Source organism: Pongo pygmaeus, chromosome 8, assembly GCF_028885625.2.
Source record: "Pongo pygmaeus isolate AG05252 chromosome 8, NHGRI_mPonPyg2-v2.0_pri, whole genome shotgun sequence".
Lineage (NCBI taxonomy): Eukaryota > Metazoa > Chordata > Mammalia > Primates > Hominidae > Pongo > Pongo pygmaeus.
In genome coordinates, this window is record NC_072381.2 from 92,837,208 (window position 1) to 92,861,452 (window position 24,245).

At 39.6% G+C, this 24,245-nt stretch overlaps 2 protein-coding genes across 5 annotated transcripts in view; one reads left to right on the plus strand and one right to left on the minus strand.

Moving 5' to 3' along the window:
- The window catches only part of PAPSS2 (3'-phosphoadenosine 5'-phosphosulfate synthase 2), an 89,312-nt gene extending 73,362 nt beyond the window's left edge, over nucleotides 1-15,950 (plus strand). Inside the window, exons 9-12 of the mRNA XM_054503075.2 lie at nucleotides 9,490-9,625; nucleotides 11,622-11,890; nucleotides 13,247-13,476; nucleotides 14,077-15,950. Of these exons, the coding sequence (XP_054359050.1) occupies nucleotides 9,490-9,625; nucleotides 11,622-11,890; nucleotides 13,247-13,476; nucleotides 14,077-14,215 (774 nt within the window). The 3' untranslated portion in view covers nucleotides 14,216-15,950. The remainder of the gene's footprint in view (nucleotides 1-9,489; nucleotides 9,626-11,621; nucleotides 11,891-13,246; nucleotides 13,477-14,076) is intronic.
- Nucleotides 15,951-21,367: 5,417 nt separating this feature from the next.
- The window catches only part of ATAD1 (ATPase family AAA domain containing 1), a 65,398-nt gene continuing 62,520 nt past the window's right edge, over nucleotides 21,368-24,245 (minus strand). For all 4 annotated transcript variants that reach the window (XM_054503078.2, XM_063670576.1, XM_054503077.2 and 1 more), the window contains one exon: nucleotides 21,368-23,052. In XM_054503078.2, coding sequence (XP_054359053.1) covers nucleotides 22,932-23,052 — 121 coding nt within the window. In that variant the 3' untranslated portion in view covers nucleotides 21,368-22,931. The remainder of the gene's footprint in view (nucleotides 23,053-24,245) is intronic.

Below are 24,245 nucleotides of genomic sequence, written 5' to 3' on the forward strand. Positions count from 1 at the left end.
TGAGGGGTTCAAGACTTCAATAGAGGAAGTAACTGCAGATGTGGTGGAAATAGCAAGAGAACTAGAATTAGAAGTGGAGCCTGAAGAAGTGACTGAACTGTTGCAATCTCATGATAGAACTTGAAAGGATGAGGAGTTGCTTCCTATGGATGAGCAAATAAATTGTTTTTTCTTTTTTGAGATGGAATCTACTCCTGGTGAAGATGCTCTTGAAATGGCAACAAAGTATTTAGAATATTATGTAAGCTTAGTTGATAAAGCAGTGGCAGCCTTTGAGAGGATTGACTCCAATTTTGAAGGAAGTTCTACCATGGGTAAAATGCTATCAAACAGCATCTCATGCTACAGAGAAATCTTTCATGAAATAAAGAGTCAATTGATATGACAAACTTCATTGTTGTGTTATTTTAATAAATTGCCACAGCCACCCCAGACTTTAGCAACCATCACCCTGATTTGTCAGCAGCCGTTAACACAAGACCCTCCACCAGGAGAATGATTACAACTCTCTGAAGGCTCAGAGGATCATTAACATTTTTAGCAAAAAGGTATTTTTAAGTTAAGATAGGCTGGGTGCGGTGGCTCACCCTGTAATCCCAACACTTTGGGAGGCTGATTGTTTCAGCCCAGGAGTTTGAGATCAGCCTTCGCAACATGGTGAAACCCTCTTCCTGCTAAAAATACAAAAAATTAGCTGGGCATAGTTGTGCGCACCTGTAGTACCAGCTACTCAGGAGGCTGAGGTGGGAGGATCACCTGAGCCTGGGAAGTCGAGGCTGCAGTGAGCTGTGATTGCATCAGTGCACTCCAACCTGGGCTATAGGAGTGAGACCCTTTCTCAAAAAAAAAAAAAAAATTTTAGATAATATTACATTTTAAAGACATAATACCATTGCACACTTAATAGACTATGGTATAGTGTAAACATAACTTTTAAAATGCACTGGGAAACCAAAAAATTTGTGTGACTCCGTTTATTACAATATTCACTTTATTGCAGTAGTCTGGAACTGAACCTGCAATGTTTCTCAGGTATGGCTGTATTTTTTTCATCATGCCTTACAATGCATGCTGGCAGATGGAGCTCAGAATTTTAGAATTTCTTAGAAGCCAAGGAGAATGGTGGCATGACTTGTGTCTTTGACAATATTTTCAGTGATTCTGTACCTTTAGATTATTAGGGGGACTCGATAAACATTCCCAGGGAGCTAATGGTGAGAAATGAGCCTTGGATAACCAGAGAGAGAAAGCCACTCACCCTGCAGACATTTTGTGCAAAAGTGAGAGAGATTGATGAAGATTGTTGAAGATTGTCGCATGTACCAAACACACAAGTTTTACTGGCAAAATAATTCTTTTTGTTGTGTCCTTTTTTAGCACTCTGAAACCCACAAAAACACTATAACATAGGTTTTTAGAACCCCACAGCTTCCAAAAGTAATTACTTCCAAAAGTATAATCCTGGGCCTTATCCTATTTCCATCTGGCACTGGGAGTGATATTTGCAAGGAAAATAGAGTCACTAGGAAATGGTCTGCCTTTGTTACAGAGCTTATCACCAACATCATTCTTGACCTTCCATTCAAGGCATCCAACCCTCTCTTTGGCGTCACTAAATATAGAACCATGTGACATGCGCTCAAATGAAATCATCAGGAGGAGCAGGTGAAACTTGTAAAACTAATGCTTGCTGGGGCTTTGTTGCCTTTCATCCATGGTTCCCAAAGATTTGTCAAGTAGTAATTATTTTTCACAATGCTCTTGGTGAGAAAGTAAGAATCATTACTCCTGTTTTGCACGCTACATTTTCTTGTACAAACCAAGAGAACAGAATATGACTTCTCAATGAAAGACGGGAATGAGAGTTTATAGCCTTTAGCTCCGCAATGAAAACCATATGTTTAGTTATATCAACAGAATCACCTGAGGAGCTTTACAAATCACCCATGACTGGATCCCATCCTCACAGATACTCATTTAATTGGCTTTGAGTCAGATCTGATTATTGAGGGGTGGGTAGTTAAAGCTAAATGTGCTGTGAAGGTTGAGAACTATTGAGTTAGATAATTGTTTGGAGCTATTTTCTTTATGGCCCCACCTGCATATATCCTGCAAGTACCTCAAACTCAACATGTTTAACCTCCCCCCAAGCCTGTTCCCCCTACTATGTCTCCTATCTTAGTGACAGCTTCACCATCCAAATGGTGGCCTGTGACCAAAACCTGGATGCCATTCTTGCTTCTGTCTTCTCCCCTTGTCCATTCAGTCACCACGTCCTGCCAAATGTAGCTTTCAGCTATTGCTTGAATTCATTCACTCCTCTTCTATTCCATCTTGGGTCGGGACATTTCAATTCTTTCCTCTCTCTTGTCTTACTCCCCCCTAATCTCCCACTCTTTAGCTAGAGTGAATTATTCAACTTTTCTTTGGAAACCCCTTTATTAAGATACAATTTACCACAAAGCCTCTTGCCACCACCAGCCAACACATTCCCTCGTCCAGTCCTTCCAGAGCTGGTCATTCAATCATGTGCTCTCTGACTTTTGCACATACTCATCCTTCAACCTGGCACACTGTTTCTTCCACCTCTGCCTCCGGACCTTATTACCTCCTTTCAGAAGTCAGCGCTAACTCCTATGACACATGAGCATAACTGAGTGCCCCTTCTTTGTCCTCCCAGAGTAATTTGGACTTGCCCCTTTCATACCTGTGACAGGTGAAGCTGAAATGTCAATATGAGGGCCACTGATGAGAGGCAGTGGGTGCAGTGGTGAGAAGAATCTGGTTTGCAGGAGTCTGAGATTTGGGTCTTGGCTTTGGTAAGAAAGCTCTGTGCACTTGAACTCTGCCACTTTCCCTCTGTAAAACTGCCTTCTCTTCTGAAAATGAAGACATTAAATCTACATTACCTCCAGGTTCCTTAAAGCCCCAGATTCTGTGACTATGACTGATATCACAGAAATGAATGTGTGTGTGTGTATATATATATATGTATGTATGTATATATTCTCCTCTTGTAGGCATTAGTTTTTCTTCTCTTTGATTCTGTTCTCTGCACCCTTTCATCATGACCTTATCTTGCTGAATCCACCATTTCCTTCCTTCTTTCTGGTTTCTTTCCCTTCTCTCTGCTCCCTTTTTGCATTCTTTTTCACCTTCCCACCCTCAGCTGCTCCTCCCTTTCCAATTAGTGCATTCCCTCATCTCCAGATTGTTTCTTTTGAGTCTTCCTCTCCTTGGCCTCTTTGAGCCTATTTATCATAGCTTTCTTAGTCTTTACGCTAGTGGTTGAGCTTATCCTCTCCTTTATGCATTCTTGTGTGTAATTTTGAGCCCAATTCCCTATTTGCTACTTCACTGGGCTCCTGAAGCCTGCTCCTCATTCCTTTTGGCTCATCCAGTTCTGCAAATCCTCTAGCTGTGGCCCCCCTGCTGTCTTTGGCAGGAAGCTTGGAAGGGGGTGGGGACTTCTAGGCCACAAAGCCCTGGGAAATTAAGCAGAGCCTCTGGATCTCCCTTCCTGACAGCTGGACACAGTTCTGGCGATAATTGGACCACCTTAAGGATAGAGATGCCCCTTGTCCCTCCCCATCCCAGAAATGCCAAACACATAGTTTTAACATTTCTCTTCAAACAGACAGGTTTTTAGGCTGGATGGTGGATGAATTTGGTTTGATGCCCCCTTCACCAATAGATAGAGCAATATACGGTGGACCCCTAGTGTCCAGAATAAATTACTGCATCCTCAGGGGTTTGGAGGTCAATTCTCAAAATTGTGCTGTGTCCAACTCTAAGCAATGAGGAGAAAGTATATGTATAGGTATGGATATTTGAAAATATTCTTATTGAATTATTTGACTGAGCACAGAGTTTAGAAAAGAGGCCATGAAAACACAACTAAAAACCTTGCATAATTGCCTTCTGTCTACCCCAGGGTTTCTCAGCCTCAGCACTGTTGACATTTTGGACTAGATAATTCTTCATTGAGAGGGCAGTTCTGTGCGATGTAGGATATTTAGTAGCATCCCTAGCCTCTGTTCACCAGATGCCAATAGCACTTCAGTTGTCACAATCAAAATTATCTTCAGATATTGTCAAATGTCACCAGGAGTGACTAAATCAGCCTCTGTTTAGAGCCACTGCTCTATCCCAATCCCCCACTCCCTGAACCTCTCTGGAACGCAGGTCATGGTAAACCCCAATATCTGGCCATAATGGGGACTGCGAACCAGGTCCACCATCACTATCTTCATGTCTTCCTACTAGGTGTTTCAAATCAGCTTTCTCTCACTCACTCTTGCCTCCCTCTTCTCTGCTAACATTTCAGGTAACCAAGTTGTGTTTGGAAAGTGGTGAAAGGTACATGAGGTTTGATTAGGGGAAGGATTGTAAAACCATTACATGTTTGACTGAGGAATGAGATTGGCTGTAAGTATTTGTGTCAGTGACTAGGAGAGACACAGCTCTGTAATTGATTATACTTCAATACCAGATGGAAATTATTTAAACTTATAGAAAAAAAAACAAAGGTTGCCATGTTTTTCTTTTCTTTTCTTTTCTTTTTTTTTTTTTTTTTTGAGACAGAGTCTTACTCTGTTGCCCAGGCTGGAGTGCAGTGGCGAGATCCCGGCTCACTGCAACCTCCGCCTCCCAGGTTCAAGTGATTCTCCTGCCTCAACCTCCTGAGTAGCTGGCATTACAGGTGCCCGCCACCATGCCTGGCTATTTTTTATATTTTTAGTAGAGGCAGGGTTTCACCATATTGGCCAGGCTGGTCTTGAACTCCTGACTTCGTGATTACAGGAGTGAGCCACCATGCCCGGCCATGTTTTTCTTTTTCATTAGTTTGACCATTCTTCAACCCTGGCTCACCCCTAACATTTGTGGGGCCCAAAGCAAGAATACAAATGGAGAGCCATACATCATATTTAAGAGTTACATGTATAACTAACAAACTGCTAAATAAAATGTGTTTGATCCTTCTACTTTGACAACTATGCCTTGATCACAAACTGGAAAGCCATGTTCAAATACAGACTTCTGGGTTCTGCATCAGAATATGGTAGTGTGTGGAGAGTTGGCTCTTGGCCTTTCACCAACTTTCCCTTCTCCTTCTATGCTTGGCCTCCTCCTATGCTATGTGGGTCCTCTGGATTGATTTGTGGGCACCCCAGGCTGCATGGCTGAGCTCTCTCCACAACCTCTGCAGACCCTCCCTGCTTGGCCCGCCCTCAGAACTAGGGCTGCTCTGAGTGTGTGGTCCACCCTGGAAAGACAGGTTGGGAGATGAAGCTCTCCCAGGCCCTAGCAGCAAGCTCAGAGTTGATTGGGCAGGAAATTCTAGAGTTCTGGGTACCCTGATTATGATCAAAAGAGTAGGTGATGACTCTGGGTGGGTCTTCCCACCAAGGGTCTCCTTGCCTTTATGAGATAGACACAACCAAAGGGGGCCAGAGTTGGGCCATCTAATGTGTGGGACACTATGAAGATGGCTCTTCTACAGGTCTCCAGGTGCTCTTCACACCCACCCTTTCCTGAAGTCACATTTTCAGCTGAGACTGGGAATAGAAAAGTGATTGCTTCTAACCTCAGTGAAATCCTCAGTGAGTTAAAAAATGGTGATTCCTCTAAAAAAAAAAAAAAAAAAAAAATTAGGGTAAAAAACAGAACATAAAATTTATCATCTTAACCTTCTTGTAAGTGTGCAACTCAGTAATGTTAAGCATATTCACATTGTTGTGAACCAAATCTCCAGAACTTTGTCATCTTGCAAAATGGAAACTCTATACCCATTAAACAACTCCCGCAGTCAGGCATGGTGGATCACGTTTGTAATCCCAACACTTTGGAAGGCCGAAGTTGGAGGATTGCTTGAGCCCAGGAGTTCAGACCTATCTGGTTATCATAGTGAGACCCTGTCTCCACAAAAAAAAATTTAAAAATTAGCCAGGTGTGCTGGCGTGCTTGTAGTCCCAGCTACTTGGGAGGTTGAGGTGGGAGAACTGCATAAGCCCCAGAGGTAGAGGCTACAGTGAGCTACTGCATGCCAGCCTGGTGACAGAGTGAGACCTGTCTCAAACAAAAACAAAAACAATTCCCCTCTTCTTCTTTCCTCCAGCTCCTGGTAACTACCATCCTTCCTCCAGCCCCTGGTAACTACCTTTGCACTCTCTGTTTCTATGAGTTCAACTACTTTAGATACCTCATATAAGCGGAATCATGTAATATTTGCTTTTTTGTGACTGGCTTATTTCACTTAGCCTAATGTCCTCAAGGTTCAGCCATGTTATAGCATGTGACAGGATTTCCTTCCTTTTAAAGGATGAATGATCTTCCCTTGTATGTGTATACCACATTTTATTTGCCCATTCATCCGTCTATGGACATTTGGGTTGCTTCCACCTCTTGGCTATTTGAATAGTGCCGCTATGAACATGAGTATACAAATATTTCTTCAAGACGCTTTCATTTCCTTTGAATATACACCCATACGTAGGATTGCTGGATCATATGGTAGTTCCATTTTTAATTCACTGAGGAACCTCCATGCTGTTTTCCATAGTGGTTGCACCTTTTACAATCCCACTAACAGTGTACAAGGGTTCCAATTTTTATTTTTCTACATCCTCGCCAACACCAACACTTTTTTTTTTTCTTTTCTGTGTGTGTGTGTGTGTGTGTGTGTGACAGGGTCTCTGTCACCCAGGCTGAAGTGCAGTGATGCAATCATGGCTCACTGCAGCCTCAACCTTCCCAGGCTCAGGTGATCCTCCCACCTCAGCCTGCTGAGTAGCTGGGACTACAGGCATGCACCACCACACCAGACTAATTTTTATATTTTATGAAGAGATGGCGTTTTACCATGTTGCCCAGGCTGGTCTCAAACTCTGGGCTTAAGCAATCCACCCGACTTGGCTCATGCTGGGATTACAGGCGTGAGCCACTGTGCCCAGCCATTTTCTGTTTTTTAATAGTGGCCATCCTAATGGATGGGAGATGATATCTCATTGTGGCTTTGATTTGCGTTTCTCATAATTAATGATGCTGAGCATCTTACATGCTTTTGGCCATTTGTAGATCATCTCAAGTTATGTCTATTCAAGTCTTTTGCCTATTTCTTAATTGGGTTAATTTTTTTGTCATTGAGTTGTAGGAGTTTTTATATATTCTGGATATTAACCCCTTATCAGAAAATACGGTTTTCAAATATTTTCTCACTTTCTATAGGTTGCTTTTTCACTGTTGTGTTCTTTGATGCACATATGTTTGAAGTAGTTGCAATTTTTTTTTGCTTTTGTTGCCCATGGTTTTGATGTCATGTCTAATAAATCATTTCCAACTCCAATATCATAAAGCTTTTTCCCTTATATTTTTTGTAAGAGTTTAATAATTTTAGGTCTTACTTTTAGGTCTTTCATCCATTTTGAGTTAAATTTTGTATATGGTGTAAGATAAGGGTCCAACTTCATTCCTTTGCATGTGGATATCCAGTTTTCCCAATATTATTTGTTGAAGAGACTGTCCTTTCCCCCACTGAGTGGTCCGGTACCCTTTTCAAAGATTATTTTTAAAAATAGGGTTTTAGCTAATAGTCTATGTTTAGCCTTAGACATGAATTTGGCTACATTTTGCTGCTCTTTGGAGATTTCCTTTTGTTTTAAAATCAGATATAATTGAAGAAGGCTGCTTCTTTTGAGAATTTCCATAGAAATTGTGCCCAACAATAATTAACCGGAAGAAAACAAGTTGTCCGATTTTTCCCCCAGGGTCTCTAATTTAGGTCTTTATTGGAAATAGTCTAAGATACTTCAGACTGTATTAGGAATGTACTAGCAGCAGTTCTCAAGTATGGTTTACAAAACTGAGGGTCCCCAAGACCTTTCTAGAGAATCCCCAAGCTCAAAACTGTGTTCATAATACTAAGACATTCTTTGCCTTTTTCTCTGTGTTGACATTAGAATTGCTGGTACAAAAGCAATAGTGGTTAAAACTGCTGTAACTTTAGACTCGAGACAATGACAACTATATCCATAGTCACTGCACTATTCATCATCATGCACTTGCAGTAAAAGCAATGCTAGCTTCACCTAAGAGTGTTCTTAATGAAGCTGTAAAAGCGATTATTAAATCTTGGCCCTTGAGTCCATGTCTTTTTAGTATTCCATTACAAAAGAGGAAGTACACATTAAAGTACTTCTGCTACATATAGCAATGTACAATGGTTGTCTTAAGGAAAAGTACTTGCACAATGGTTTGTGCTACAAGCAATACTAGCCACTATTTTTTTTCATGGATCACCATGTTTACTTGAAAGCATGAGTGATAAACTATGGTTATTCAGATATGACTATTCGGTAGATGTTTTTCAAAATGGACAAAGTGAACCTGATAATTCAAGGAAAACAGCTGAGAGTATTAATTGCCAATGATAAATCTTAAGGTTTCAAGCAAAACATTTTTGGAAAATTTTTGTTCACCACCATAAGCTTAGCAGATTCCCAGTACTTAGAAAACTTTTTGATGAGACTAGTAGTAATATTAACACATGTGTGATGAGACTAGTAGTGATATTAACACATGTGTGTTTAAAAATCCTGTAATGAAATACGTCAACATTTGGAAGACTTACAAACTCAGTGAACTAATAGTTTCTAATTGGCCAATATACAATATTGCAAAATCATTCATGGGTAAATGATTCATCCAAAGCACAGTGAAATAATAGTTTCTAATTGGCCAATATATAATATTGCAAAATCATTCATGGGTAAATGATTCATCCAAAGCACAATGGATTTTTAATGTAACAGAGTATGAAAAGTGCATTAATATGGCTTCATATTCCACAGTCCAACTTAAACCTTTAAGAAACTGACACTTGTTGAGTTTTGGTGTAGTATCAAATAAGAATATCCATAATTGTGCAAAAAGGCTATCCAAATCCTCTTCCCTTTTCCAGCTACCTACCTATAGTTGGACTTCCTTTTTATACTTCAGCCAAAACAATGTATTACTACAGATTAAATGTAGACATAGATATGAGAATCCAGCTGTCTTCTATTAAGTCAGATATTAAAAAGATTGCAAATATGTAAAACAATACCATACTTCCCTACATTTGGGGAGGAAAATGCTTATTTTTCACTAAAAATGTTATATATATGTTAACAGGCAATAGGTTTATTAATGTTAGCTTTAGGTGGATTGATAAATATTTTTACAGGTTCTCAGTTTAAATTTCTAATATGAAAAGTAATGATAGCTATAACCCACATAAATGAAAGCTCATGGTGGGGGGTACTCAATAATTTTTTAAGAGCATAACGGGTTCTAGAGACCAAAAAGTTGGAGAAATACTGTGCCAGAAATACTAAAGAACTGAAGGCAGTTCTTTAACTGTAACCCGAGATTGGTCTAAAAGGAGAAAATTTTTCAGATAAAATAGAAATCACAATTAATCATTAGCAATCATAACAATGTTCTTTCTAGATGGTGATGGAAAGTGGGGACTGGCTGGTTGGTGGAGACCTTCAGGTGCTGGAGAAAATAAGGTGGAATGATGGGCTGGACCAATACCGTCTGACACCTCTGGAGCTCAAACAGAAATGTAAAGAAATGAATGCTGGTATGTTAGCTGGCCTTAGTGCATTTTATTTATTTATTTATTGAGACAGTGTCTTGCTCTGTCACCCAGGCTGGAGTGCAATGGCGTGATCTCAGCTCACTGCAACCTCTGCCTCCCAGGTTCAAGTAATTCTCCTGCCTCAGCCTCCTGAGTAGCTCGGATTACAGGCGCCCGCCACCACGCCCCGCTAATTTTTGTATTTTTAATAGAGATAGGGTTTCAACATGTTGGTCAGGCTGGTCTCAAACTCCTGACCTCAGGTGATCCACCTACCTTGGCCTCCCAAAGTGCTGGGATTATAGGTGTGAGCCACTGCACCCGGCCCCTAGTGCATTTATTAATATTCCCTTACCACCCTCTGATTAAAGAATTAAGGATACCAGGAATCAGCATTTTCTTTTTTTAAGAGACAGGTCTCACCCTGTCACCCAGGCTAGAGTGCAGTGGCATGACCATAGCTCACTGCAGCCTCAACCTCCTGGGCTCAGTAATTCTCCCACCTTAACCTCACAAGTAGTTGAGACTACAAGGCACATGCCACCATACTCTGCTAATTTTTATATTTTTTTGTAGAAATGGATCTCACTATGTTTTCCAGGCTGGTCTTGAACTCCTAGGCTCAAGCAATCTCCCCGCCTCAGCCTCCCAAAGTGCTGGGATTACAGGCATGAGCCACCATTGTGCCTGGCTTCAGCATTTTTATAGTTATAAATAACCTGAAAACATCTTCTATTGGTATGTCTATAATATGGAAACAGTTTTATAAAGTTGTACTATATATTAGAACCATATATTAGAACACTATTCAACAGTTTAAAATATTCACTGATAGAGATACCTAAAGTGTATTTATTAAGTGAAAAAGCAAATTGCAGAACAATATGTAGAGCATAATCATGTTCTGGAAAACAAAATAAAATATCATCATAATTCTAAAATCCCTAACCTACTTCTGTGTATAGAGGCAGAAAAGTCTCTGGCAGCACATGCCCCAAACTGCAGATTACAGTGGCTACCTCTTGGGGATGGAGTTTGGACTAAGAGATTTTTACTCTTTATTGTATACATTTTGAAAAAGAGGGAGAAAAAGTAATAATAGGATTGGTGATTTTTATATTCTATTTTGGGCTTTTCTGTATTTCTCAAGTTTTTTGTTATAATATTGAAAGTATTCATTTTCAATATTATAGACATAAAAATTATTTCATTATCAGAAAAAAAAATTAAGGCTCTCAGGAGTCCATCACTAAGTGGAGTAGTTTTGGAGATTTCTTTAAAGTGAAGGCAAAATTTTTTTATATCTTTAGATTGTTGCCCCTTGCACGGGCCCCAGAAAACATTCCTTACAATTATTCACCTCCCTCTAGGCTTCCTGGTACAAGAGGACTAACACCGGCCCTGCCTGAGCCTTGGTGTACAGGAAAGGTCCTGGCAACAAATCTTTTCATTCCTGAGTTAGGCTTTCCCTAAGCAGCTTCCTGCCTCTGCATCTCATCCCTGTCTCAGCTATCTGGTGTTGGTTAGTGCTGGACTAACACCTCTAAAGACCCAGGTTTATTCTGCAGCTGATTATCAGAAGCCAGTGGATAGGCTGCGTGCAGTGGCTCATGCCTGTAATCCCAACACTTTGGGAGTCTGAGGCAGGCGGATCACTTGAGGTCAGGAGTTCGAGACCAGCCTGGCCAACATGGTGAAACCCTGAGTCTACTAAAAATACAAAAATTAGTCGGGTGTGGTGGCACACGCCTGTAATCCCAGCTACTCAGGAGGCTGAGGCAGGAGAATCACTTGAATCCTGGAGGTGGAGGTTGCAGTGACCCGAGATCGCTCACTGTACTCCAGCCTGGGCAACAGAGTGAGACTCTTTCAAAAAAAAAAAAAAAAAGCCAGTGGATAATGAATGCACGGAACAATAAACATAGCTGTGTCCTTTCTATTCTTATGGAGAAATGACACCATGTGTTTCTGTGACCTTCCTTCTGCTTTCCTCTCCCAGATGCGGTGTTTGCATTCCAGTTGCGCAATCCCGTCCACAATGGCCATGCTCTGTTGATGCAGGACACGCGCCGCAGGCTCCTAGAGAGGGGCTACAAGCACCCGATCCTCCTACTACACCCTCTGGGCGGCTGGACCAAGGATGACGATGTGCCTCTGGACTGGCGGATGAAGCAGCACACGGCTGTGCTCGAGGAAGGGGTCCTGGATCCCAAGTCAACCATTGTTGCCATCTTTCCGTCTCCCATGTTATATGCTGGCCCCACAGAGGTGAGCAATTCCCAGAGCTGGGCTTTGAGACTCAGGAATTCAGACTCAGACTTTACATAGAAGAGTAAATGAGTCTCTAGGATCCTTTCTGCTTCCTCATGAGCAGATTCTGGAATGTTCTGGTGTCTCTTCTTTAGCCAGCTTAATTATGTTTCCACTTAGTATTTGAAAAATGCTAGAAGGCCAGGTGCAGTGGCTCTCACCTGTAATCCCAGCACTTTGGGAGGCTGAGGTGGGCAGATCACAAGGTCAGGAGTTCGAGGCCTGCCTGACCAACATGATGAAACCCTATCTCTACTAAAAATACAAAAATTAGCCGGGCGTGGTGGCATGCCCCTGTAATCCCAGCTACTCGGGAAGCTGAGGCAGGAGAATTGCTTGAACCTGGGAGGTGGAGGTTGCAGTGAGCCGAGATCATGCCACTGCACTCCAGCCTGGGCAACAGAGCGAGACTCCGTCTCAAAAACAAAAAAAAGAAAAATGCTAGAAACATCAAATCAAACCTATTATACATTGCCTTTGAGAATATGGAAGTTGGCAAGTGAATGAGGTGGCTAATGAAACTTAACTGGGTTATAGGGCAAGTTGTATCTAACCTAATATTAAATTTCAGAAGTTCCAGTTACTCTTCATGCCCTGTGAGCTTCATTAGGAGAGGATATCTTTAAAAGATAAATGTCACCCTTTTATCATAACACAGTGAGCTTATCAAACAGAGATTTTCTTTGTCCCACTGCACCACCAGTGTAGTGGATTTGAACGAGTTGGCCGCAAGTATGATGAATAGAAAGGGTCTCAACCCTTTGGAATGCCCCAAACTGAGTTTAATGAATTAATTCTCTTCAATCAGATCAAAGTTCCAGGCCCCTTTCCATCCTTTATATTGCTATCTGAGCTTTAAAGAGGGCAAGGGTTATGCTGAACTGAAATCAGCATCTGCATGTGAAAGGTAATTAGCTCATTAATGGCAGTCAGATAATGAGATACTGGAGTTTGTAATTTCCTTTAAACTGCAATTCATTGTGAATAGGGAGGCACTGGAAAGTAAAATTCACATAGTTTGTAGAATAGTAAAGATTTAGAGTGTTCTTGTCCTGCTAGCCTGTTTGGGGAAGAGATGAGGAAATACAACCTTGAGTTATGAGGGAGGAATCCTATCTTTAGAGCTCCTATCCTACCTAATATAACAAAGCATGAAGAGTGCATGGAGTCTTAGAACCTCAGTGATTTTCTTGCAATTCTTAGTTGACTCACATTGCTGAATTACTTTTAAAGCAGAATAAAGGTGTCTCCATAAACCATGACCTACAGATTTGACCCACAATGACCAGCATATCCCTTATGGACATTTTCTAGGTCCAGTGGCACTGCAGGTCCCGGATGATTGCGGGGGCCAATTTCTACATTGTGGGGAGGGACCCTGCAGGAATGCCCCATCCTGAAACCAAGAAGGATCTGTATGAACCCACTCATGGGGGCAAGGTCTTGAGCATGGCCCCTGGCCTCACCTCTGTGGAAATCATTCCATTCCGAGTGGCTGCCTACAACAAAGCCAAAAAAGCCATGGACTTCTATGATCCAGCAAGGTAGGTTTTCAGAGGAAAATTCTTTTATCAACATCTGTATAATAGAAATGATGAGGCAGAATTTGGGCCCTTTGAAAAACTCTCCAGTGCATTGCCACATGCTCCCAAGTGGACTGAGTCCCTTGAGAGTCAAGACGTGGTCTTATACATTTTATGTCCCCTAAAATTGTACTACAGTCTTTTGCATATAGTAGATGGTCCATAAATATTTCTCTTTCAACATGCATTCTTGAGCATGCACGGAGTGCCTGGCACACTAAGTGAAAGGAAGCAACATAGAAAGAGATTGCAATGAATATTTATGGCGCACTTGCTCCCCATGCTGAGGGCTCACAGAAGTAGGCAGAGAAACAGAAGACAGACTCTGGTCTCAAGACACTTTCCAGGAACAGTATAGGCGCATGGTAAATACTAAATGGATAGCTGCCATTATTTCCCTTTTCTTCTGCAAGTTCCTGAAGATTTAGAGGACTGCCCACTTTTGAAGATGCAGTATTTTACAGAAGGAACATGGGTCTCAAAAACCATAACCTACTCCAGGAATCCTTAAGGCAGATATCATTTACCTACACTGAGTTCTTTGTTGCCACCCTGTAACAGGCACAATGAGTTTGACTTCATCTCAGGAACTCGAATGAGGAAGCTCGCCCGGGAAGGAGAGAATCCCCCAGATGGCTTCATGGCCCCCAAAGCATGGAAGGTCCTGACAGATTATTACAGGTCCCTGGAGAAGAACTAATGCCTTTGGCTCCAGAGTTTCTTTCTGAAGTGCTCTTTGATTACCTTTTCTATTTTTATGATTAGATGCTTTGTATTAAATTGCTTCTCAATGATGCATTTTAATCTTTTATAATGAAGTAAAAGTTGTCTATAATATATATATACACACACACACACACACATATATATGCATACAAAGTCAAACTGAAGACCAAATCTTAGCAGGTGAAAGCAATATTCTTATACATTTCAGAATAAAATTAGCTCTATGTATTTTCTACTGCACCTGAGCAGGCAGGTCCCAGATTTCTTAAGGCTTTGTTTGACCATGTGTCTAGTTACTTGCTGAAAAGTGAATATATTTTCCGGCATGTCTTGACAACCTGTACTCTTCCATTGCATTTATCAGTTGTAAAATATATCAGATTAAGTGTCCTCTTCTGTACAATTGACAAAAAAAAAAAAAATCTTTCTCACTCTAAAAGAGGTGTGGCTCACATCAAGATTCTTCCTGATATTTTACCTCATGCTGTACAAAGCCTTAATGTTGTAATCATATCTTACATGTTGAAGACCTGACTGGAGAAACAAAATGTGCAATAATGTGAATTTAATCTTAGAGATCTGTGCAGCCTATTTCTGTCACAAAAGTTATATTGTCTAATAAGAAGAGAAGTCTTAATGGCCTCTGTGAATAATGTAACTCCAGTTACACGGTGACTTTTAATAGCATACAGTGATTTGATGAAAGGACGTCAAACAATGTGGCGATGTCATAGAAAGTTATCTTTCCCGCTCTTTGCTGTGGTCATTGTGTCCTGCAGAAAGGATGGCCCTGACTGCAGCAGCAGCGCCAGCTATAATAAAAAATAATTCACACTATCAGACTAGCAAGGCACTAGAACTGGAAAAGACCACAGAAAACAAAGAATCCAACCCTTTCATCTTACAGGTGAACAAACTGTGATGATGCACATGTATGTGCTTTGTAAGCTGCTGAGCACCATAACAAAATGTAAATTTGCCATTATTAGGAAGTGCTGGTGGCAGTAAAGAAGCACCCACACCACTTGATCCCGGTCTGGTGCCCTGTCTACACCAGACAACACAGGAGCTGGGTCAGATTCCCCTCAGCTGCTTAACAAAGTTCCTTGAACAGAAAGTGCTTACAAAGCTGCCTTCTCGGATACTGAAAGGTCGAGTTTTCTACTGATTTTATTGCAGTTGGAAAAAAAAAAAAAAAAAAAAAAAAGCTATTCCAAAGATTTCAAGCTGTTCTGAGACATCTTCTGATGGCTTTACTTCCTGAGAGGCAATGTTTTTACTTTATGCATAATTCATTGTTGCCAAGGAATATGTGAAGAAACAGCACCTTTTAATATATAGGTCGCTCTGGAAGAGACCTAAATTGGAAAGAGAAAACTGTGACAATTTTCATATTCTCATTTTTAAAAAATGCTAATCTTAACAAAAGTTCTTTTGAGAATAAGTTACACACAATGGCCGCAGCAGTTTGTCTTTAATAGTATAGTGCCTATACTCACGTAATCAGTTACTCACTACTGCCTTTAAAAAAAAACCAGCATATTTATTGAAAACATGAGACAGGATTATAGTGCCTTAACTGATATATTTTGTGATTTAAAAAATACATTTAAAACTGCTCTTCTGCTCTAGTACCATGCTTAGTGCAAATGATTATTTCTATGTACAACTGATGCTTGTTCTTATTTTAATAAATTTATCAGAGTGAAGGCTGAGTTTTTTCTGCCTGTGACATTGGGTGTGGGTTGACCACACAACTTAAGGGCTTTGTGACGTTGTATAATTGGCGTGAGACAGCAGCAACTCTCTTGAACATCATAATTGAGACTATTTACCCTTATTCATGTCTTTTTTATTTTTTATTTTTTTAAAGATGGAGTCTTGCTCTGTCACCCAGGCTGGAGTGCCGTGGCACGATCTTGGCTCACTGCAACCTCCACCTCCTGGATTCAAGTGATTCGCCTGCCTCAGCCTCCTGAGTAACTGGGGATTACAGGCTGCACCACCATGCCAGGCTAATTTTTGTATTTTTAGTAGAGATGGGGTTTCACCATGTTGGCCAGGCTGTTCTTGAACTCCTGACCTTGTGATCTACCTGCCTCGGCTTCCCAAAGTGCTGGGATTACAGGCGCACTGCACCCTGCCTTTTTTTTTTTCTTTTTTTTTTTTGAGTGCAGTGGCGCAATCTTGTCTCACCGCAACCTCTGCCTCCTGGGTTCAAGCAAGAGTAGTTGGGATTCATTACTGGGTATATACCCAAAGGAATATAAATCATTCTATAATGACACATGTACACATGTTTATTGCAGCACTGTTTACAATAGCAAAGACATGGAACCAACCCAAATGCCCATTAATGATAGACTGGATAAGGAAAATGTGGTACATATGCACCATGGAATACTATGCAGCCACAAAAAGGAATGAGATCATGTCCTTTGCAGGGACATGGATGAAGCTGGAAGCCATCACCTTCAACAAACTAACATAGGAACAGAAAACCAAACACTGCATGTTCTCACTCATAAGTAGGAAAGTAGGAGGTGAACAATGAGAACACATGGACACACAGAGAAGAACATCACACACCGGGACCTGTTGCGGGGTGGTGAGGGGAAGGAACATAGAGGACGGGTCAATAGGTACAACAAATCACAATGGCACACGTATACCTATGAAACAAACATGCATGTTCTGCACATATATCCGTTTTTTTTTTAGAAGAATTTTTTTTTTTTTAAGAGTAGCTGGGATTACAGGTGTGCACCACCAGACCTGGCTAATTTTTGTTGTTTTTCTTTTGGCAGAGACGGGGTTTCACCATGTGGTCCAGGCTGGTCTTGAACTCCTGAGCTCAAGCAATCTGCCCGCCTCAGCCTCCCAAAGTGCTGGGATTACAGATGTGAGCCACCATGCCCAGCCTATTCTTGTCATATTCTAAATTGTGCTCTAGATGTGTAAGATACATGGTTTCAGCCAAGCACTTAATGACATTTTAGGTAGTTGCTGGGTTGCCCAGCGGCCTCCTCAGCCCAGAACTTCATCGCAGGTGGTTTTTTTTCTTTTTCTTTTTCTTTTTTTTTTTTTGAGATGAAGCTACTTTGTTCCCTTTACTTCAAAGGAACAGATCTTATTCTCTAAGTGCCCCTAAGGAGTTTCACCAGCAGGGCTGGAAGCAGTTTGGTTTTTCTCTCAGCAACCCCTGTACCTCTACTAATGCAGAAAGAGTTACCTGTTCCCACCAAAACTTTCAGCAGCCTTCAGGCCTGCAGTTTTTTTTCCGTGAGCCCCTCCTTCCCTTCTATCCTGAAGGCTTCATGCATTTTTTGCTGCTGATCCTCACCCCATATAAAACTGGTGTAAATAGCCAATTCAAAGCTGCCATTTGTAGCCCCCTTTTTTCTCCCCACGTTACTTGGCGGCTCCTAGTGCCAATTAGTAGGGCAAAGTGGGCGGGATGTGTCTATGTAAACACATGAAGATGTCAGTGTTGCTGAGGGAGTATGCCAAACTGTTTCAGGATATTTTTCAGAAAAGACCCTGAAAGGTGTATGTTATCATTTAGTCAGATGGTGGCAAACCCTTATTAAATGTATTAATACTTTTATCAGGTCACAATATTTTCCCAATCATCTTCCCTGAAAGAAGAAACAAATCTCGATTACTTGGGAATAGCAATTCATTTTCTCCTTATCCTTTTTTTCTATTATGTGACTTTCAGGTCTACCACTGATCTGCAACATAACTTTCCTTATAGGCAGGAAACCAGCAAACTGGATAGACACCAGGTCAGTCAACTGTTCTTATGTCTAAAGGTTTGATGGAATGAGAGGAAGCCACAATATGCCACCTCAGAATATACTTCTTAGGCATATTTCAAGTTGATTATTCTGAGACCTGCAGGCAGGAATAGCTCTGAAAAGCTGTCCATTTCTAAAGGAAATTTACATCTATTGACCTTACTAAAGTAAACAGAGGATGCAAGCAGTGGTTTCTCTCTGAAGCCCCTTTATCTGCCTAAAGAAAGATAAAGCTCTGACACCTCCCTAAAACAGAGACTACCACACAGGCAGTCACCTATTCTTCCGATAGCTGTTGCCTACGAGATTTCATTTGCACAAGACAGCCTTTGCTTACCATGCAAAGTTGCTCACCATCCATCTAGGCAGAGTTGGGCAAGCCAAATAGCATTCATCATCAAGTGGAAGTGGAGCTTATGGGATCGAAGAAGCAGTCCCTAAAGGCCCATCCACACAAACTACATACGTAAGTTGCTCATACTTCCAGCATGTCCACTTGTTATAATATTGCCCTTCATTTAGTATATACCCAACACCCAACATATTTCAATGTTATGGCTTCAAGTAACCACCTGGTCATTTGTCAGATTTTGTCTAACAGTCTTTCTCACAATTTCCTTTCAATAAATTACCTCTCCTTTCACATTTAGTCTTGATGAATCACTAAACCCAGCTGCTTTGCCTCAAACCATTTAAGCCAAAGTAGTTCCTGTAGAGTCCTCTCAAAGCTCCAAGACTGCCAGGGGTGATTTTTGACCTAGGTTTGCACACTCACGTCCAGGCATTTAAATCCTGAATGCGCATTTTAAGCAGCTGGAGTTAATTTAATCCATGAGGAATAAAAGCAAGATTATTGAGCAATTTCTGCTTAAAAAAATCTTTGGGAGCTAAGTTTCTATCCTGAGTCTGGTTCTTTAGCTTCCGTTTGATCTTATATCCTTCAAATAAATTCTTTATTGCTTAGGTTAGCTAGAGTTGGTTGCTACAAACAGAATCCTAACTGGTATTCTTTATAAGTCTATGACTATGGCCTAACAGATGACCCTCATCTCCCTTAGAGATGACTGCAAGTGATTTTGTTTTACTGGATATAGCCAATCCCCTATTTGAGTTATCTTGGCCATTCTTAGAATTTCTGGAAGCTGTGTATTTTCAGAACAGTGAGATATACACCACTGTGTTCTAGTTTCAGTTCCAAATTTGCATGTCAGTAACTTATTTCAATGTTTTGGCTTTAGGTTTTTTTTTTTTATTTTTTGTAGAGACAGGGTCTCACTATGTGACCCAGTCTGGAGTGCAATGGCGCAGTATCGGCTCACTGCAATTTTCACCTCCTAGGCTCAAGTGATCCTCCCCAGCAGCTGGGACTACAGGTGCACTTGGCTTTAGTTTTACAACTGAATTGTCATGGTTTACAAATCTGTGTCCCTGATGCATTCCACACCCAATACTAACATTCACTGTTACCTATTTTAAAAGCAAAAAAGCTAGTATTTGAAAGTATTCTCATGCAGGTTTATGACTGTAAATATTAGACGATTACAAAAATATAATCCCACTGCAGTGTTTTAGTAATGAGACCCTTATGGGCCATTAATAAATAGTATAAACTTTACACCAGTGTAACTGGGATGTTTTCTGTTTCTTCTCACATTGCTAAGTGGTTTTAGGTTTGATATCATCTGCACATGGCACCTGTGTCATATATGATACATTTTAGTCAATTACGTTAGAAGCTCATATTTAATAAGGTTCAAGTTCTCCTCATTATGATTTTCATTAACATCATGATTTAGGCAGAATGTTTTCCTATACATGTAAATAAAGAGAACTTTAAAAAAAAAGATTAGAGAACTCTATCTTTGATAACTAAATCTATAACAAATTTAATAATGAAGGCTCTGAAAAGATTTCCGTCAGCTCTAGATAGAATTATTCTATGACTTCATTTGAAGCACCCAGTTGGTGCTGGAGTTTCAGCCATGCACTATATATATTCAGCGTATCAGAATTCTGTTCAATATTCTGATTTTAAGAGAAGCTAAAAAGAAACATAAAATATACATCATCCAATTTATTTTCTTTATCCAGAAGAAATCTGTTAACATTTTCCCAAAATAACAATTCAAGTAAAAAATTCCTACCAAAGAGATGTTGCCGCCATTTTTACATAAGCACACTCATGGCTTGAGACATCCTCATCTAGCATTAAACCTGTAAGTTACAGCTACTAAATAATGTTAAGCTATTATGATGCATACAGAATAGAGTACCCCAACCCAGCTCTTCACATCATGAGTGCTGGGTTTACCTGCAGGTAGGGGGTTGGCTGAGATTGAAAGGAGAGACATAGTAGAGGAGATACTAAATTGATTCAAATACTTCATTTCTAAACTCTACATAAAAAGGCCTGAGAATAGCTTGAGACACATCAGACTTATCAAAAGTCTTCCAGCAATGATGCTTTTAGAGAAACATGGCATAAGTGATCCTTTCAGTCTCAATCCCTAGAGTACAGCCTAGGGATTATGGAACTGGTTTAAGCATGGAGAATGCTTAAAGAATGAGCCTGGTCAACAGGATATGTACATCAGTGTGCAAAAGTGACAATATGACAGCTAACATTTGAGCAGTAATTCTGTGCCAGGCACTATGCTGAGGGCCTTACATGCATTATTTTATTATCCAACCCTTTAAGATGAGTGCCACTGTTGCCCCATTTTACAGATGAGAAACTGGGGCTCACAGACACACAGTTAGTTAATGGGGAGCCTGAGTTTAAACTCAGGAAGCCTGATTCTAGATCCAGTACTCTTAAGTATTACCCAAAAGGAATTACCTTAGAATCTAGAATTCAACTACATATGTGAAATGCATGTCTAAAACAGAAGGATAGCTGTTACGTAACACTAGAAGTTATTTAAAAATCAGGAAAATAGTTTCCTGAATTACTTTATGGTCTTAACATGGCTAGATGAGTCATAGTTGCTGGGATTAGTATACTTCTCTAACTTCATTTGATGATTAAAACCACAAAGAAATTGAATAACCACTCCTACTGGATATTGTGAATTTAAGAGAAGACAAAAATAAAGGACATGTGGAGGTATACATACTCCTTATTTTCGATTAATATGTCACCAGATTAAAATTAAATTACTGAAATTCATATTAAAACAGAAATGACTAGATACTAGGATATGTGCTATAGAAGTGTGAAAACTCCATAGCAAGATAAAGTCTAAACACAAGTTTTATAAACCAAAAAAATCCCAGGAAACTTAAAATTACTGAAAAAGACCAAAGATTAAGTGGAGAACAACCAATAAAGAGGGACCCCTTTATTACACATTTATAAAATGATAGAATATAGTTATTAAAAATGGGACACTTTTTTCATTTTTGGTATCTTGTATTCAATTTTTCCATCCTCTTCACAATCTTCCATAACTTGCTTTTTGTTATCCAGTGTTCACCTGAAACTTCCACCCCACCATTCAAAGTACAACTGAAGAATAAAAAATCTAACAGATTCTTGTGAGACACATTATCAGATAAATTAATCCAGTAACACATGAATAAAGATTTAAAGTTTTTAAAGAAATACAGTAAAAGCAAAAACATATGAAGCATAATTTAATCTGATGATTCAGAAGGCACCTCAAGATTGTGTTGTGCTGTTTTCCTCATGCTGCGTGTTTAGGTGCCTATAACAGAATTCTGGTTAGTAAAATTTTGAAAAAAATTTCACATATAATTCACATTAAATGACTACAGATAGATACAATATGGGCATTTTGATGTGTACATTTGTACCTGACCAGGGCACAATTTATAATATACTAAAACAAAAATTAATTACAAAATGAGTATTTTTAGCACACTTAGTAACAGCTACTTGTTTTAAACTATTATTTCATTTTTGGTGACCAAATTATATTTGACCATAATTAAAGAACACATAACCTTAAAATAATATTTAAGAAACATAGTTACAACAGACATGTTACATTAAATGAAAAAAGGAAAGAAATGTACATGTATTAAAGGGTACTGAGGTTTTTCAAACCCATTCTTTTGAAAGGCCTTTTAATCCACTTTCATGTAAACCAATTTAAACTTAAAAAGTTTATACTCAAGAGGTGAAATCAGTGTTGAGCACATGGCTGCCTAACAACCATTCAATGCTGATCACTGAACTAGTATTTTCATTTGATTATCCCGACAAACATAATAATTGAGCCCATGTATATATGCAAGATGTGGAGGATCCAACTAATAACTGCAGAAATAAAAACACTCAACTTAAAAAAGGTTGAAACAAATGACAAATAGAAATGGCTGAATCACTGTACCTTTTTGACACAATCTTAAATCTTAGTTTTACTATATATTATTTGGTACTCCTGGATTCAGTAGTTGGGGTAAAAAAAGTTTCTGTATTCAAACATATCTACAGAATGTCAATATAAAATGTGTGGATATATACATTTAATATACACATACATACACACACACACACAAACGCATACTCACATGTCTAGGAACCAGCACCTAACCACATCCCCGTTTCTCACTAATGACCCAATGAATCATTTATGACTTTAAGACCAGCTTAGATTCTATAAGGCTGTACAATATATGGCTGAAGAGGTCAAACACAAGCACCCACGTTCAGGCTGGATTCAACTGTTCCTCCTCATGATTTTTGACAAACAGTAATACCACCTATGTAACAACTATATCTCAATAACTTAGAATTCAGAGTATAAAACCATAAACACTGAGCTCCCTCATTGTTTTAAAGAGCACTCTTTCTGTTCTATTTCCACTAACTGGTAAGAGGACACACCAAACTAGATCACTGAACTGTACAAATGATCTTTACTCTTAATCTAAACAAACATGTGTTAAAACATTCTGAAATGCTGCATCCTTTGATTTCTTCATCTTTTCAATTGCCCGATGCAGGTCCTGCTGTTGAACAGGCCGAATTTCATCTTCGTCATGGCTAAAATGCAAACAAAACCATCAAATACTCAAATAACTTTAGAATATGCCTCCCTAAAATATTTTACCAAGATTTAAAAGAGATGCATGTGGTAAAAAAAAAATTTTGTTTTCAACTGTAGAAAAGGGTATAAAAATGAAATCTCTTTACCATTCAAGACCCCAAAGACAACCACAATGAACAGCTTCATGTAAATGCTTCCAGGAATTATCTACACATAGAGAAATCACAAGGAATTTTTTAAAAGTACTGACTGCTAAGAAGTAAGAAGCTAAAATAGCTACAATCAAAGACTTCACATCTATAAGTACACAATATTACCATAAGGTAAAAAATGTTATATAGTTTATTGAAATGGGAATATAATTCCAATTTAAAAAATTATGTTATTCCCATGAAAACTGTCATTAAAAAGTAGCATTTCTAGGTATATACTTACATGCATGTTTTGCTTTTTACAAATTGAGAGTAAAATTCTTCACTATCAGTAAAAACCAACTAATCCAAATCCTCCCTACTTCAATGAGAAACAAAGTCCAGAATATTATGGCTCCCTTGTAATTTACAGATATTCAGGGAAAAACATTCAGGAAAAAGTTATAACCTAAGTCCATCCAGATTTTTCATATTGAAAGGAAATATAAAATTAGCCAGATTTTTCATACTGAAATATAGTTTTCAGGGCTTTGAGGCAGCAAAAAAATAGATATTTCATTATTAGTGTAATTCGCCTACGCAAAATTTACGAACTGGTTGGTTATTTCTCCTCTTAATCTTATATATAAGAATAAAAACCTGGCCAGTAGTGGTGGCTCACACCTGTAATCCTAACACTTTGGAAGGCCAAGGCGGGTGGATCACCTGAGGTCTGGAGTTCGAGACCAGCCTGGCCAACATGTCGAAATCCCATCTCTACTAAAAATACAAAAATTAGCCGGGCATGGTGATGGGCGCCTATAATCCCAGCTACTCGGGAGACTAGACAGGAGAATCGCTTGAACCTGGGGAGAGAGGTTGCAGTGAGCCGAGATCACACCACTTCACTCCAGCCTGGGCAAAAGAGCGAAACTCCATCTCAAAAAAAAGAAAAGAATAAAAACCTTTGGAAGGCAGATTCTGAGGGTGCACTAACGATGATGGGTCCAGAGCCACTGCATACACAGCTACCAGCTGACAGAGTAGCTTTCATGTAG